A 14,048-nucleotide genomic window follows, 5' to 3' on the forward strand; every position below is an offset into this window, starting at 1 on the left:
CCTCCCAGCTGCGCATGCGCACCGCGCTCCCTTCGGCCCCATTCACAAGCGCTGGACTCCCTCCAGCGGTCGCCGTTATCCCGGCGCATGCGCATAGCGGCGCACCCACTCGTCCCTCCCTCCCTTCCCACAGCTATTAATGATTGGCCGCTTAAAATCCGCCGCCGTAGATTGACGACTAGCCGAGCCAATGGCCTTCAGGAGGCTCTCACCATTGGTCAGCTTCGCGGGGGCCGGCAGCCAATGGGCGCGCGGCTTGTTGCGGGGTGCGGGAGCGCAGGCCGGCGGCGTCTGAGCGGCGGTCATTGTTCGTTGCGGCGCAGCGATGAGGTGCGGAGCGTCGGGGGCAGCGGGGCTCGGCGCCGCGCCGCCGCTCCTTTAACGTCTCCTTCCGTTCTCTTCCGCAGGGGCGACCGAGGCAGAGGCCGTGGCGGACGCTTTGGTTCCAGGGGAGGCCCTGGCAGTGGGCGAGTCCCGCTTCTGCTCCGGGGGGTCCCAGAGCAGGCCTAGGGGTGGGGGGGCAGCAGGGCCGGGGGGCTGTGAGCTGTGAGGGCCGCTCCCGTTCCCGTTCTCGTTCCCTTTCCCGTTCCCGCTCGGCACGGCGGGGAATGAAGCGCTTTTTTCTCTCCCCTTTAGGTTCCGGCCCTTTGTGCCGCACATCCCCTTTGATTTCTATGTCGTGAGTAAACCGCGTCCAACCGAGCCGTTCGCAGGCTGGGTTTCCCTCGTTGTCGGGCGGGAGCTCCGGCAGTGCGGCCGGAAAGCCCTGAGAAGGGCTCAGAACCGAACCGGACGCGGAGCCGCACCCCGGAGGCGGTGCGTGTGGGCCGGGATGCGGTCAGCGCCGCGTCGGACCTCCCCGATCGGGCTGGGGGCGATTCCCGCTCCTTCCGGGAGGAAATCGGTTTCTCCTCCCCGTGCCTTGCAGGCAGAACGAGTTTCCCCACTCTCGATTCTCAGCCCCGGGGCTGTGAATTGCTGTCATAGCGACCGAAACGCTCCCGGAGTCCAAAGCAAACAAAGCTGCGTTGTTTTGTTTGGCAGTTAACAAACTCCCGTTGATGGGGGGTCAGATTTGCTCTGCGTGGTGCTGTTTAATCCTTTGGCGCAGAAGCAGCCCAGGGGAATTGCAGTGGTTCCCCTGTGCTCCTTCTGCAGGACGCAGGCGGTTCTCTGTGCTCCTTTAGCATAACATAAAAACAGAAGCAACAAACTGAGCAGCTCGGTTGGGGATTGCAGAAAAGAAACAAATGCTGGGCATCAAAAATAAAGCCAGAATCCGCGTGTTGTGTCAGTTCTGATGTCTGATCCCGTTGCAGTGTGAGATGGCTTTCCCTCGGGTGAAGCCTGCAGCTGATGAGAGCGCATTCAGCGAAGCCTTGCTGAAAAGGAACCAGGATTTGGCACCGACTGCTGCAGAACAGGTTGTGCGCAGGGGGTTCTGCTCAGCTTTCTAAGCTGGGTGCTGCTGCAGGCTGTGGGGTGACTGACCGATGTCCCTCCCTGTCTGTGATTCCTTTCCAGGCTTCTATTCTTTCTCTGGTGACCAAAATAAACAACGTGATCGATAATCTCATTGTAGCGCCGGGGACTTTTGAAGTGGTGAGTCAAAGTGGTTCATCTGACAGCGTGCTCTGCGAGGAGATGTTTGAGGGGACGCTGATCCTCGTTGCCAACCCTCACCCACAGCACACAGCCCTGCTTTCAGCCACTCCCAGCTTCCTTTTGCTCATTCTTCCTTTGTTCTTCCCATCAGCAAATCGAGGAGGTTCGCCAGGTCGGCTCCTACAAGAAGGGCACCATGACGACGGGGCACAACGTGGCCGATCTGGTTGTCATCCTGAAAATCTTACCCACCTGTGAGTACTGTCAGCTCCTGGGCTGGTGTGGGAGAGCAGCACCCGGCCCTCTTCTGACTTCTGCTGCTCTCCAGTGGAAGCTGTGGCAGCCCTGGGAAACAAAGTAGTGGAAAGCCTGAGAGCGCAGGACCCCAGCGAAGGTACGCAGCTCCTGGTGTGCCACAGAGCCCAGGCACAGGGCTGAGGACATTCCTGGGCACTGGGAATGTTTTCCAGCCTCTCTGTAAGGAACTTTGTTCTCTTTCCAGTCCTTACCATGCTGACCAACGAGACTGGCTTTGAGATCAGCTCAGCTGACGCAACGGTGAAGATCCTCATCACCACAGTGCCGCCCAACCTCCGCAAGTTGGACCCTGAGCTGCACTGTGAGGCTCTGGTGGCTCTGCCCCACGTCTGCCTGCCCGGCCTGCAACTCCTCTGCTTATAAAACAGGCCTTTCTGCTGCTTCTTTCAGTGGACATCAAAGTGCTGCAGAGCGCCCTGGCTGCCATCAGACACGCTCGGTGGTTTGAAGAGAATGCTTCTCAGTCCACGTGAGTTTGGTCTCAAGCAAGAGCTGTGGTTCACAGACCCCAAAATCATCTTTATGGAGGGTGGGGGGAGAGCGAGCTCCTGTTCCTGCTGCAGGAACGAGCAGGATGTGTTATGGACTCTCCTCCCATCATCTCCTCCAGGGTGAAGGTCTTAATCCGGCTGCTGAAGGATCTGAGGATTCGGTTCCCTGGCTTTGAGCCGCTCACTCCCTGGATTCTGGATTTGCTGGTGAGGATGAATGCTGATGTTGTGCCAGATGTGCTGCAGCTTGGGTTGTTTCCGAGTGCCTGCACAGCTCCTTGTAGCCCCCACAGTGGGATCTGGGATGCCTGTGCTTCACTCTTATCTTCACGTCCTCTTTCCATCTCCTCAGGGGCACTACGCTGTGATGAACAACCCCACCAGGCAGCCCCTGGCTCTCAACATCGCCTACAGGTCTGTGTCCAGTTGATTCTCTGGTATGAACCCCCATTCCCACCTCAGTTTTGAACGCACCAAATAAAAGCACTGCTATCTCAGAGCTTTGCAGACCTGAGGCCAAGCAGCTCTTGGCTGTGCTCAGTGCTTGACTTCTTCCCCAGCACGTCAGAAGCTGCTTGGTGTCTGAGTGCCTCCTGTTGTGCAGACTGGCTGCTGGTGTTGCTGTGCTGGGAATGGTTTCGTTCCTAACATGAAAGGTCTCATCCTGCAGGCGCTGCCTTCAGATCTTGGCTGCTGGGCTCTTCCTTCCCGGATCCGTTGGTATCACCGATCCCTGCGAGAGTGGCAACTTCAGGGTCCATACAGTCATGACTCTGGAGCAGCAGGTGAGCCACCTCCTCTGCAGAGGGGAGAAGGGACTCAGATCCATCCCTGCTGTGACCCCATCCTTGTGCTGCAGGACATGGTGTGCTACACAGCGCAGACGCTGGTCCGGATCCTCTCTCACGGAGGCTACAGGAAGATCCTGGGCCAGGAGGGCGATGCCAGCTGTAAGCAGCATCTGGGGTGGGAGTGGTTCCTCCGTGCTGAGAGGAGGCAGAGCAGCAGCTGTGCCGGCTGCCCCGTGGGCTCTGCTGGGAAGCAGCTGGTTGCTCGCAGAGGCGGCCTCCATCTGGTGGCAGCTGCTCAGCTGCAGGGACGCGTTGGTGGCTGTGCTTCCCCCTGCTGGCACATCCCGGGAACGGGGCTTGGTTGTGCTGCCCCGTAGCTGTGGGGCCGTGAGCTGCGTGCTCAGCGCCCCTTCCTGCAGATCTGGCTTCTGAGATGTCCACGTGGGATGGAGTGATAGTGACGCCTTCAGAGAAAGCTTATGAGAAACCTCCAGAGAAGAAAGAAGGAGAAGAGGAGGAGGAAAACCAGGAAGAACCCGCTGCAGGCGAGGAGGAGGAAAGCATGGAGACCCAGGAGTGATTTGCCCAGGTAAAGCCTGCGTGGGGTGTCCAGCAGCACCCGAGAGGAGGGAGCAGGGAGGGGCTGGGCAGAGCTCTGCCTCCCACAGCACCTGCTCTGCCCCTGCAGCACAGCTCAGCACCACCGGCTGCTGCTGGAGGAAGCACTCGAAGAACTGAGCAGAGGAACGAAATCATCCCCAGCAAACACACCCAACCGATGCCATTTGTCCCTTGTATTTGTTTTTATAGGTTGACATTAAAGTATTCTCCCTTTTGAGTGAGTTCTGTCTGTTTTGGGGAGAAGATGCACGCTACAGAAAGGTGTTAAAGCTCTGGTACCTGGAAGGGAGTCTTAATCTTGAAAAGCTCTACCGGGGGGAGATCAATTTTGTGCTGGCAGCTTCTGCCTGGCTCTGCTTCCACTGAGGCACACCCTGTAAGGCCGTGTCTGTGACACACACTGCCTCACCATTCCGTAAGCAAGACGCAGTCCCTTTTATTACAGTGCCTACAAGCCTAAAAACACAACAGAGTCCCCCAGTTCCTTATGCTGCAGCTGAAGCACCGCACACCGCGGTGCAGGGCTCCCTCCTGCGCTGCCAACACGGGGCTCCCAGCTCTGCAAGGCACCTCCCCACTCAGAGCTGCTCCTGCTCCATCCCAGCTCCTGGGGGGGGCTGTGGGTCCTGCTGGGTGCTGCAGTGGTGCTCACTTGCTGGGCAGACCCTGGGGGTATCCGCCTGCTGCCTCCAGCATCGCCCTCCTGCGCATCGTCTCCTTGGCCACGCTGTGGTTCAGCCGCCGCAGCCTCTCCTGGAGTGGGAGAACAACGGCTGTGAGCACAAAGGGATGGGAATCCCCCCCTTTCCCCTCCCCCCAAACACACAACAACGGAGCTCCAGGATCTGACCTGGGCGTTCTGCAGGATGTTGTTAACCAGCACCACCCTGCGCCGGGCGTTCAGCAGCTTCTTCACATAGGGATCGAGGTCCAGAGCCACTTTCTGATCCTCATTGATTCGGCACAGCTCTGGGGGACGGCAGGGAGTGGGCACGGGGCACTGCAGCCCCAACGGGAGCTGGGCGGTCCCCCAACGCACCGAGCTGACCCCCCCCTCACCTGTCGCCAGGCTGTCGATGTGCTCCCGCAGCTCCACTTGGCTCTCCCTGCAAGCAGCGCTGAGTCCGTGACAAAGACCCGCAGCCCCCGCGCACCACCAACGCGCTCCCCATAATCCCCTATGAGAGCCCCTCCCCCCCCCAAGCGACCCCGACCGCAAACGGGCACCGCCGCCCCTCCCCCATCCCGGCCCACACACCGTCCTGCAGGCCCAAACCGCGGCCCCACAGCCCCGCAAAGCCCCGCAAAGCCCCGCAAAGCCCCGCACCTGACCGCATGCACGTGCCCGTCCAGCTGCCGCACGGCGGGCCGCAAGAACTGCAGCAGCCCCTCAGCGAAAAGCTCCCGCGCCGCCGGGCCGCCGCTCCCCGCCGCCATCTTGGCGTTACCACAGCGTTACAACCGGAAGTGACGATCGAGCACTTCCGGTCAGCGCGCAAAGGGCCGCTGGGAAATGGAGTCCGCGATGCGCCGGGCGCGCGCGCGAGACGCCGCCTAAAAATCCGCTTTTTTGGGGTAATTTTTTTTTTTAAAAAAACTTCTTTTGGTTTATTTTTTTTTTAACTTTATTTTTTTAACTGTTTTTAACTTCATTTTTTTACATCTTTTTTTTTTTATTTTTTTACGTCATTTTTGTACTTTTTATTTTCTTTTACTATTTTAAAACTGTTTTTACTCCATTTTTTTCACTCCTTCCCCCCCTTTTTTTACTTCTCTCCTTTCTATTTTCCCTTTATTTTCTCCTGTCTTTTTTCACCTTAAATTTTTTTCTTTACTTTCCTTTTTTCTCCTCCCCCCCCCTTTATTTTTTCCCTTTATTTCCTCCTTATTTTCTTCCCTTTCCATTTTTTCCTTTATTTTCCTTCTTTCTCCATTATTTTTTTCTTTTTTTTCCCATTTTTTCTTTTTTTTTTTCATTTCTCCCCACTTTTTTTTCATCTTCCCCACTTTTTCCCCTACATTTCCCCCCATTTTTTCCCATCTTCCCCACTTTTTTTTACATCCCCCCACCTTTTATTACATTTTCCCCATTTCTTTCCAATTGCCCCCACTTTTTTAAACATTTTTTCCCCACTTTTTTTTCCCCCATTCCCCCACTTTTTTCACACTCCCCATCACATTTCTTTCATTTTCCCCCACTTTTTTTCCCCCTTCTCCCCCACTTTTCCCTCACCCCCCCCCACTTTTTTCCCTCCCCTCCCCCCATAACGCACTCAGCGCAGCGCTGCGGGCTCAGCAGCCGGCATGGCGTGCAGAACCTCATCCAGGAGCTGCATCGCGCGGTGCAGCTGCACCTCGATCCAGCACGGCGTGTTTTTGATGCTCTGCCGCGGATAATCCGGCCCCCAACCCTTCACGAAGCTCAGCCGCAGGATGCACAGCCGCCGCAGATCATCCACGCCGATCCCGGCGGCCGCCGACAGCCCTGAGCGAATCCCTCACCGGTTATTTGGGGTCCTCACGGTGCCCCCCCCCCCTCCACCCCCCAAATTCCCGCTGCCCGCTCACCCACAGCCGGAGCGATGCCTCCCACCGCCCCGGGTCCCGGGATGCTTCCAGCCACGGCGGCCGCTTGGGTTGCGGCAGCAGCGCGTGCTGTGGCTGCTTGCTGCTGCATCTGCCGATGGCACTGCCGCAAATCGAACACCTGGGGGAGCAGCGCGGGGGGAGGGGGGGGGGGGCGTTCAGTTTCCCCCCCGAAGTCCCTTCGGACGCTTCGCAGCGATGCCTTTTTATGGCTCCCATCTCCACCCCAACCCCCACCCCGATGCTTTGCTCAGGTGAACACGAGCTCAGCATCCCTCCAGCCCTGCGGTCACAGCACGGTTTGGGTCGGAAGGGACCTCGAGGATCACGGAGCTCCGACCCCACAAAGCCACCAACCTCATTTCACAGCAGCCCAGGCTGCCCAGGGCCCCATCCAACCTGGCCTCCAACACCTCCAGGGATGGATGCCCATCCACAGCCTCTCTGGGCAGCTGTTCCAGCACCTCACCGCTCTCACAGCAAACAACTTCCCCCTGACACCCAGCTGAAATCCGCCCTCCCTCAATTCCAGCCATTTCCCTCGTCCTGCTCTCATCTCCCCTTCCCAAGAGCTGACTCCCCTCCTGTTTTTGGGCTCCCTTTAGTACTGCAGGCTGCAATGATTCACCCCGCAGCTTCTCTTCTCCATGCTGAACAAGCCCAGCTCCCTCAGCCTGTCTTTGCAGGGAGGTGCTGCAGCCCTGCTCATCTCTGTGGCTCCTCTGGACCCTCTCCAACAGCTCCCTGTTTTTCTCATCCTGGGACCCCCAGCCCTGGACGCAGTGCTGCAGATGGGGCCTCACGAGAGCAGAGCAGAGAGGGACGATCACCTCCCTGTCCCTGCTGCCACCCCTCTGCTGCTGGAGCCCAGGATCCCATTTGCTTTCCCAGCTGTAATCACACCCTGCTGCCTCACGTTCAGCTTTCCACCCCTCAGTTCCCCCAGGTCCTTCTCTGCAGGGCTGCTCAAGGCCTGAGCTCCTCTATCCTGATGTACAGCACAGCCCTCAGTCACAGCTGCTCGCCCCAAAATGCTTTGCCAGGCCTCGTGCCCAACCCGGCTCCCTGTTCTGCTGTTGCCCGTGGGGTTCTGGGGTCTGGCACAGCTCTGTCCCCTCCTGCAGGTGTTGCTCCTCCCATTGCCTCCCCTTTCCTCTCCTTGTGACCCCATTCACTCATCCCAGCAATCCCCGTCCCATTGCTCGCAACACAACCACTGCATCCCTCCACCCTGGGACGTTTGGGTTCTGTGTCAGGGTCCCCCAGTTCCCCACCTTAATGTGAGCTCCGGGGTAAATTTTGTGCACGGCATCCCCGGGGGCTCTGCCAGCCTCACGATCCAGGTAATAACTCTGCACAAACACTGCGTGGTCGCTCAGGCACCGCATCCAAACATCGCCCTCACCCCGGCACTGCAACTGCACGCCCTTCCCGATGTGCAGCCTAACCCAGGGAGACCATCAGCCCCCAAATCCCCCCCATTCCAACCCCATTTCCCCCCCTCTGCCCCCAAATCCCCCCCGTTCCAACCCCATTTCCCCCCCTCTGCCCCCAAATCCCCCATTCCAACCCCATTCCCCCCCTCTGCCCCCAAACCCCCCCATTCCAACCCCATTCCCCCCTCTGCCCCCAAATACCCCGTGTTCCAACCCCATTCCCCCCCTGCCCCCAAATCCCCCCATTCCAACCCCATTCCCTCCCTCTGCCCCCAAATCCCCCATTCCGACCCCATTTCCCCCCCTCTGCCCCCAAATCCCCCATTCCAACCCCATTCCCTCCCTCTGCCCCCAAATCCCCCCCATCCCGACCCCATTTCCCCCCCTCTGCCCCCAAATCCCCCCCATTCCAACCCCATTCCCCCCACTGCCCCATAGATCTCCCATTCACTCCCTGTATCCCCTGCTGCTCCGTGCATCACCCCAACCCCACACATCCCCCTTCTGCCCCCCAATGTTCTCCTCCAATCCCTCCTACCCCATATTTGCCCCTATACCCCTCTTCCACCCCATTTCCACCCCATTCGCCCTCTTTATCCCCCTTCTCCCCCACACATCACCCTGCATACCTCACCCACCCCATATTTGCCCTAAACCCCTCCCCCACCCCATTTACCCCCCATTCGCCCTCTTTATCCCCCTTCTGCCCCATGCAGCGCCCTCCACATCCCATCCACCCCACATTCACCCCCATACCCCTCTTCCACCCCATTTACCCCCCACTTACCCCCTTTTACCCCCCCTCTGCCCCACACATCACCCCACGTACCCCATTCTCCCCCTATAACCCCCCCCACTCCGCACCTCCATCTCCCCCTCCACCCCCCCCCATCACACACAACCTCAATCCCCCCTCATTTCCCCGCCAACCCCCCGCATTCTCCCCACATTTGCCCCCTCCCCCCTGTTGCCCCCCACCCCACCGGGCCCTCTCGCTGGTGTCGGTGCGATGCACATTGGAGAGCTGCCCCAGGCAGAATCGATCCCCCCCCGAGGGGTCCACGTATCCATCCACGACCACCACTGGGCAGCTGGACGGAACCTTGAAGATCTCCCCCACCTGCACGTCCATCTCAAAGTAGGCGATGGAACACCAGAATTCTGGCCCTGGGAAGGGTGGGGTGGGATTTTGGGGGGGGAGGAGGGAGGGGGGTGTGTGTCAGGGTGTGGATGGCATTGAGGTGGGCGTTGGGGTGAACGTTGGGGGGGGCTTACCGGGATGGGTGGACACAGGCTGCTGGTAGGGTGTGGAGTTGTGATGTGGAGACCCTGGGGATTTGGGGGGGGGGGTTGAGATGGGGTGAAGCTGTGCCCCTTCCTCACCTCAGTTCCCACCGGCCCTTCCTGCAGACTTACAGTAATGGTTGGGGTGGTGCAGGGGGGGCTGGGAGTGGGTCCGGCTGCTGGGCTGGGCGGGGGGCTGCGACCCCCCCAGGTTGGGTGCGTAGATGGCCGCAGTGCTGCCACTCCAGTTTGGTGAAGCTGTGGGGGCAGAGAGGGTGGTTGGGGGGGGGGGTGTCTGAGTGTGAGACCCCCCTCCCCCAAAAGCTGGGGGGTGCGAGGTGGGGGGGCAGCCCCATACTTACTGTGGTAGGGAGGTTTGGGGGGCGCTGAGAAGCCGTTCTGGGGGGGGGGCTGTGCTGGTGGCGGCGTGGGGCAGGAGATGTGCAGCAGCCCCTCGCTGTGGGGCAGCGGGAGCAGGGAGCCACCGGGGGCCACTGCGGGTTGAGGATTTGGGGGGGGGTCAGCGAGGCATCACAGACCACTCCTCAAGGATGGGAGTATGGGGGGGGGGGGTGGTTCTCACCTGGGGGTGAAATGGGCAGCGTGGGGTAGAGGCTCCCGGGGGCGTGGGGGGACTCGGGGAGCTGCGGGGGGGGCAGCGGCGGGCCGTAGGGTTCGGTGGGGGGGCACGGCGCCCGCTTGGCCCCATGCGGTACCTCCATCTGCACACAGTCATGGACAAACTCCTCCTTCACCAGGCGGGCGGGGGGCACTGGGCGGGGGGGACACCGGAGACCATTGGGGGGCACGGGGACCCACTGCGGGGCTCGGGGGGGGCACAGCGGGGGGGGCCGTCGGCTCCGATACGCTCCGGCACCCGGGTCTCACCTGCGGTGGGGATGCTCAGACCTGGTGAGATGAGATGGGGGTGTTATTGGGGGGGGTGGGGGTTATGGGGGGGTTGTGGGGGGGGCTGGGGGTGTCGGAGCTGGGTTGGCTCACCGATGGCCGGGGCCACCACGCGCTCGTAGTGGTAAGGGTTGACGCAGACGCTGTCGTATTTGAGGTCGAAGGCGAACCGGCAGAACTTGGAGTGCTTCAGTTCGTTTTTGTGCAGGTCGGGCCAGCGCCAGAGCCGGGCGTAGATGACGTGGGGGAACCCCTTCCTGCCGGCCACCTAAAGCGGGGGGACGGACGGATGGACGGACGGACACAAAACGGAGTGACGGTGTGGGGACACGGCGTTCTGCTGTGCCACGCTCCATCCAGCCCCGCTGATGGTGCTGCCAACACAGGCGTGGGGTGCTGGACCCCCCCCCCTGTACCCCCCTCCCCCAGCATCCATGCAATTCAAGGCTGGCGCCAGGCTGGGACCCCGGGGGCTCCCCCTGCGCCTCCCCGGAGCCGCGCTCGCTGCAGACATAACAACTCCCCCCCCCCTCCCTCCACCCCTCACAGCCCCCCCCCGGCTGCAGGCTGCCAGACAGTGACTCATCCAACAAGGGGGGCTGCACTGCTGGGGGATGCCGGTGTGGGGGCTGCAGGCAGAGGGCAATGCAGACCCCCGTGCTGTGATGCTGAGGGGGCTGCGCTGCCTGCTCCCGTCCCCCCTTCCCAAGTCATGGCTGGGGGCTGTGAGTGCAGACACTGAAGTCAGCGCAGTGCTGGGTTCAGAGCCACAGACCAGAGGCAGTCTGAGTGCCCCACCGATGTGGGGGGGCTTCTGCTCGGTCTCCCCCTGCCCCCATTATGTGGGATCGCCCAGCTTGGGGAGGGCTCTGGGGGTCTCGGGGGGGCTACGGGGATGGCTTGCTTGGAGATACCGAGGTCCCCAAAAGTTGGTGACTTCTGTGGGGTTATGGAATACTAAGAGGTCCATCCAGACTGGGGGATGGCTTATATGGGGGGGTGTGGGGGGGGAGTGATGGGACAGCAGGACATGCAGATCGCCAAAGCTCTGGGAGGGCTGTGGTGCCATGGGGGGTTATTGGGTACCGCAGTGCTCAGCCTCCTCAACCACCCCGGGGATGCTTCAAAGGGCGCAAGGGCGCCCAAATCCCCCCAGCCCAGGGAGCTGAGCGGGGTCTGGGGGGGTCACCCAGGTCTCCTCAGCTCGAGGGGGTGTGCAGGGATGGGGTGAGGGAAGGGGGGGTTTACCTGGAGCCGCCCGTCCAAGGTGCGCTGGATGGTGACGCACTTACTGGGGTGGGCGCCGTTGGTGGTGATGGCAGCGATGAGCGAATCGAGCTCGTCCTTCTTCTCCTTCAGCTTCTTGACCAGGCTTTCGATGGCCCTCTTGGCGAAGCTCTCGTTCTCCCCGCCCTGCCGGTGGCACATCAGGCTGTGCACGATGCTCAGACAGGCGTCGCTGCTGCTGGGCGCGCCCAGGGACATGGCGCTGCTCCCCTGCAAGGCACGGCACGGCACGGCCCTGCCCGTCACCCTGCTGCAGGGGACCCTCCGGCCCCCCTCCCCACGCCTGCACGGCCGCAGCCGCGACGCCGGGCTGAGCTCAGCATCGTGCACAGAGCGGCTGCCCCAGAGGGTCCGGAGGTGGCCGGAGGGGGACGTGGACCCCGTTTGGCACCGGCGACGCGGCGGCCACCTGGGACGGCAAAACGGCGAGGACGTGGGACAGAGCCATGTGTCACCTCGAAGCAGCCCGGCCGCGTGGCTCCCACGATCCGTGCCCAGGATGGGAAGAGAAGATGAGCGGGGTGACGGCGACGCGCGGGATGCTCGGGGTGTCCCCAGCCTGACGGCAGCGCAGCGCAGCCCAAAGGTGGGCACGGGGCTGCGCTGGGGGCCGCGCAGGGCTGGTGATGGGAGCTCTCACCCCGGGGTGCCGGCCGCGCTGGTTGCTGCTCAGCCCCGTCTCCAGCGCGTGGCCCAGACTAAACAGAGCCCGGGCTGCTGGCGCCGCTCTTTAACCCCTCGCTGCCTGCTGTCGGCACGCTCACGCCAACAGCCGTGCGCACATGCGTGTGCGGAGCCCCCCAGCATCCTTCCTCCCCCTGCCCCGGGGTGGCTGCGAGCGCTTTGGGGCCTGGGAAAATCCTTGGGCTGACCGCAGACACAACAAACCCTTCGCCCCGCTCGGTGCGCTGACCCACGGCCGTCTGTCTGTCTGTCTGTCCGTCCTGGCAGAGTTGTGTTGTTGGCTCGGCCCCCGGCGCGGGCGCGATGCCACGGCTCCCCCCCCCACCTCTCCCCTCCCCGCCTCCCCCCAGTGTTGGAGTGATGCTGCTGGCCGGGCTCCCCGCTCCCAGGGGGGCAGAAGGAATGGGGCGGGGGGATGCTGGAGGGGTCCCTGCGGTTGGGGTGCAGCTCTGAGCCCTCCCCAAGTCCTCTCCATCCAGGGCTCGGTGCTTGCTGTGCTCCACGAGCCAGGGGGGACGTTGGGGGCAGAGGAGGGGTGGGAGCTGTGCTGTACCCACAACCATGGGGGGTCCCAAAGAGGGGCGCAGCGCTGTCCCCATAGCAATGGATGTCCCAGAATGGGGCACAGCAACGTCCCCAAAGCAATGAGGTGTCCCAGAGTGGGGGTCACAGCACTGTCCCCATAGCAATGGGGTGTCCTGGAGTGGGACACAGCACTGTCCCCATAGCACTGACTCCACAGCAATGGGGTGTCCTGGAGCAGGGCACAGCAATGTCCCCATACCAATGGGGTGCCCCAAAGAGGGACGCAGTGCTGTCCCCACAGCAATGGGGTGCTCCAAAGTGGGGCACAGCAATGTCCCCATAGCAACAGGGTGTCCTGAAATGGGACACAGCATTGATCCCATAGCATTGTCCCCACAGCAGTGTCCCCATAGCAATGGGGTGCCCTAAAGAGGGGCACGGCACTGTCCCCATAGCAATGTCCCGATAGCAATGGATGTCCCCAAATGGGGCACAGCTCTGTCCCAACAGCAATGGGGTGTCCTGGAATGGGGTGCAGCACTGACCCCACAGCAATAGGATGTCCCTGAACAGGACACAGCACTGACCCCATAGCAATAGGACGTCCTGGAACGGTGCACAGCACTGTTCCCACAGCACTGTCCCTGCAGCACTGACCCCACAGCAGTGGGGTCTCCCAAAGCGGGACACTGTCCCCATAGCAATGGGGGTTCCCGGAATGGGGCACAGCTCCATCCCCACAGCCACGGGCGTCCCGGTGCTTTGGTGCCCGGCAGCTCCGCGCTGTGGCCGGGCAGGGCGGGGCCGCTGCGGGTCTCCGTAGGGGGGGATGATGGTGGGGACACCGAGGGACGGCCGGGCTGCGCACTCACCTCCGCCGCACGCCGCGCTCAGCCCGGACCCCGCATCGCCGCCCGCCCCACAACAAAAGGGGGAGCCGAACGCGTGAAGCGCTGCAAAGACGCAGCCAATGGGAGGCGTCGTGACGGGCGGCCACCGCCCCGCCGACCAATAGCGGTCACGCTTACATAGAAGGCGGGGCAGCGCCCGGGAAGAGCCGAGCACCGCCCCCGGTGCGGCCACGCGGTGCGGGGCTCCTCCCGCGGCTCAGCTCCTCCCACAGCGGCTCCTCCGCTGCTTCAGATGAGCGCTGGATGTATTTAACCCCCTCCCTCCCCCCCCCCAAAGCGAGCTGTGACAGCAGGAAGCAGACGGGATTCATCGCAGGTACGAAAAATCAAAAGAAAAGCACCCGGAGCCCGCACTGCTTTTGTAATTTCTCCTTTGTTACAACAAACCAGAAGGACGGGATTCCATCGAAACCGGGAGTTCACACAACAGAACCGAAAAGGTGGGGATGGGGGGGAGCTGAAACCGCTCGTCACCTCCCAGCAGCGGCGGGACGGGAGGAGCCAGCGCCGGCTGCACCGTAAGGAGCGGCGCCGAGCAGCGCAGCTTCGGGCTCCGCGTTCTACAAGGGCTGCTCCATGGGTTCAACAAAGTGAGGGGGT

The 14,048-nt window shown here is 61.8% G+C and overlaps 3 protein-coding genes across 8 annotated transcripts; 1 reads left to right on the forward strand and 2 right to left on the reverse strand.

Moving 5' to 3' along the window:
* The first annotated feature begins 235 nt into the window (after positions 1–235).
* Positions 236–4,043, forward strand: ILF2 (interleukin enhancer binding factor 2). Of its 3 annotated transcripts, none has more exons than XM_090127242.1 (15): positions 236–330; positions 408–447; positions 635–679; positions 1,320–1,424; positions 1,525–1,602; positions 1,757–1,859; positions 1,934–1,999; positions 2,108–2,224; positions 2,314–2,392; positions 2,534–2,621; positions 2,767–2,828; positions 3,085–3,199; positions 3,274–3,364; positions 3,625–3,794; positions 3,874–4,043. In XM_090127242.1, the coding sequence occupies exons 1-14, from the start codon at positions 326–328 to the stop codon at positions 3,783–3,785; spliced, it is 1,155 nt and encodes a 384-aa protein (XP_089983368.1). In that variant the 5' UTR covers positions 236–325; the 3' UTR covers positions 3,786–3,794; positions 3,874–4,043. The 3 variants fall into 3 exon arrangements, with proteins under 3 accessions (XP_089983368.1, XP_089983367.1, XP_089983369.1); XM_090127241.1 differs by having other exon boundaries at positions 3,894–4,043; XM_090127243.1 differs by lacking the exons at positions 236–330; positions 408–447 and having other exon boundaries at positions 677–816; positions 3,894–4,043.
* Positions 4,044–4,237: 194 nt separating this feature from the next.
* On the reverse strand, positions 4,238–5,309 carry SNAPIN (SNAP associated protein). The gene is made up of 4 exons (XM_031609694.2): positions 5,154–5,309; positions 4,886–4,932; positions 4,677–4,795; positions 4,238–4,579 (listed from the first exon to the last, which is right to left on the reverse strand). The coding sequence occupies exons 1-4, from the start codon at positions 5,261–5,263 to the stop codon at positions 4,475–4,477; spliced, it is 381 nt and encodes a 126-aa protein (XP_031465554.1). The 5' UTR covers positions 5,264–5,309; the 3' UTR covers positions 4,238–4,474.
* A 374-nt stretch (positions 5,310–5,683) lies between these two features.
* Positions 5,684–13,725, reverse strand: LOC116239591 (SMAD family member 4). Of its 4 annotated transcripts, none has more exons than XM_090127238.1 (12): positions 13,410–13,725; positions 11,290–11,538; positions 10,135–10,309; positions 10,021–10,041; positions 9,716–9,904; positions 9,495–9,626; positions 9,265–9,390; positions 9,124–9,177; positions 8,832–9,015; positions 7,687–7,855; positions 6,395–6,533; positions 5,684–6,311 (listed from the first exon to the last, which is right to left on the reverse strand). In XM_090127238.1, the coding sequence occupies exons 2-12, from the start codon at positions 11,524–11,526 to the stop codon at positions 6,100–6,102; spliced, it is 1,638 nt and encodes a 545-aa protein (XP_089983364.1). In that variant the 5' UTR covers positions 11,527–11,538; positions 13,410–13,725; the 3' UTR covers positions 5,684–6,099. The 4 variants fall into 4 exon arrangements, with proteins under 4 accessions (XP_089983364.1, XP_089983366.1, XP_089983365.1 ...); XM_090127240.1 differs by lacking the exon at positions 13,410–13,725 and adding an exon at positions 11,784–12,011; XM_090127239.1 differs by lacking the exon at positions 13,410–13,725 and adding an exon at positions 11,738–11,908 and having other exon boundaries at positions 8,832–8,968; positions 9,716–9,854; positions 11,334–11,538.
* Positions 13,726–14,048: the final 323 nt, after the last annotated feature.

This window comes from Phasianus colchicus, chromosome 30 (genome assembly GCF_987193195.1).
Source record: "Phasianus colchicus chromosome 30, bPhaCol1.hap1.1, whole genome shotgun sequence".
Taxonomy (NCBI): domain Eukaryota; kingdom Metazoa; phylum Chordata; class Aves; order Galliformes; family Phasianidae; genus Phasianus; species Phasianus colchicus.

Coding starts and splice junctions, on each gene's coding strand:
- LOC116239591 (XM_090127237.1), bottom strand. CDS start 11,776: ATGGCTCTGTCCCACGTCCTCGCCGTTTTGCCGTCCCAG. Junction 9,905..10,020: donor TCTGAGCATCCCCACCGCAG/GTGAGACCCGGG, acceptor CCCCCCGCCCAG/TGCCCCCCGCCCGCCTGGTG. Junction 9,391..9,494: donor CCCCAAACCTCCCTACCACA/GTAAGTATGGGG, acceptor CTGCCCCCACAG/CTTCACCAAACTGGAGTGGC.
- SNAPIN (XM_031609694.2), bottom strand. CDS start 5,263: ATGGCGGCGGGGAGCGGCGGCCCGGCGGCGCGGGAGCTTTTCGCTGAG. Junction 4,796..4,885: donor CATCGACAGCCTGGCGACAG/GTGAGGGGGGGG, acceptor GCCGTCCCCCAG/AGCTGTGCCGAATCAATGAG. Junction 4,580..4,676: donor ACATCCTGCAGAACGCCCAG/GTCAGATCCTGG, acceptor CTCCCACTCCAG/GAGAGGCTGCGGCGGCTGAA.
- ILF2 (XM_090127242.1), top strand. Junction 448..634: donor GTGGCGGACGCTTTGGTTCC/AGGGGAGGCCCT, acceptor TCTCTCCCCTTT/AGGTTCCGGCCCTTTGTGCC. Junction 2,225..2,313: donor GTTGGACCCTGAGCTGCACT/GTGAGGCTCTGG, acceptor TGCTTCTTTCAG/TGGACATCAAAGTGCTGCAG.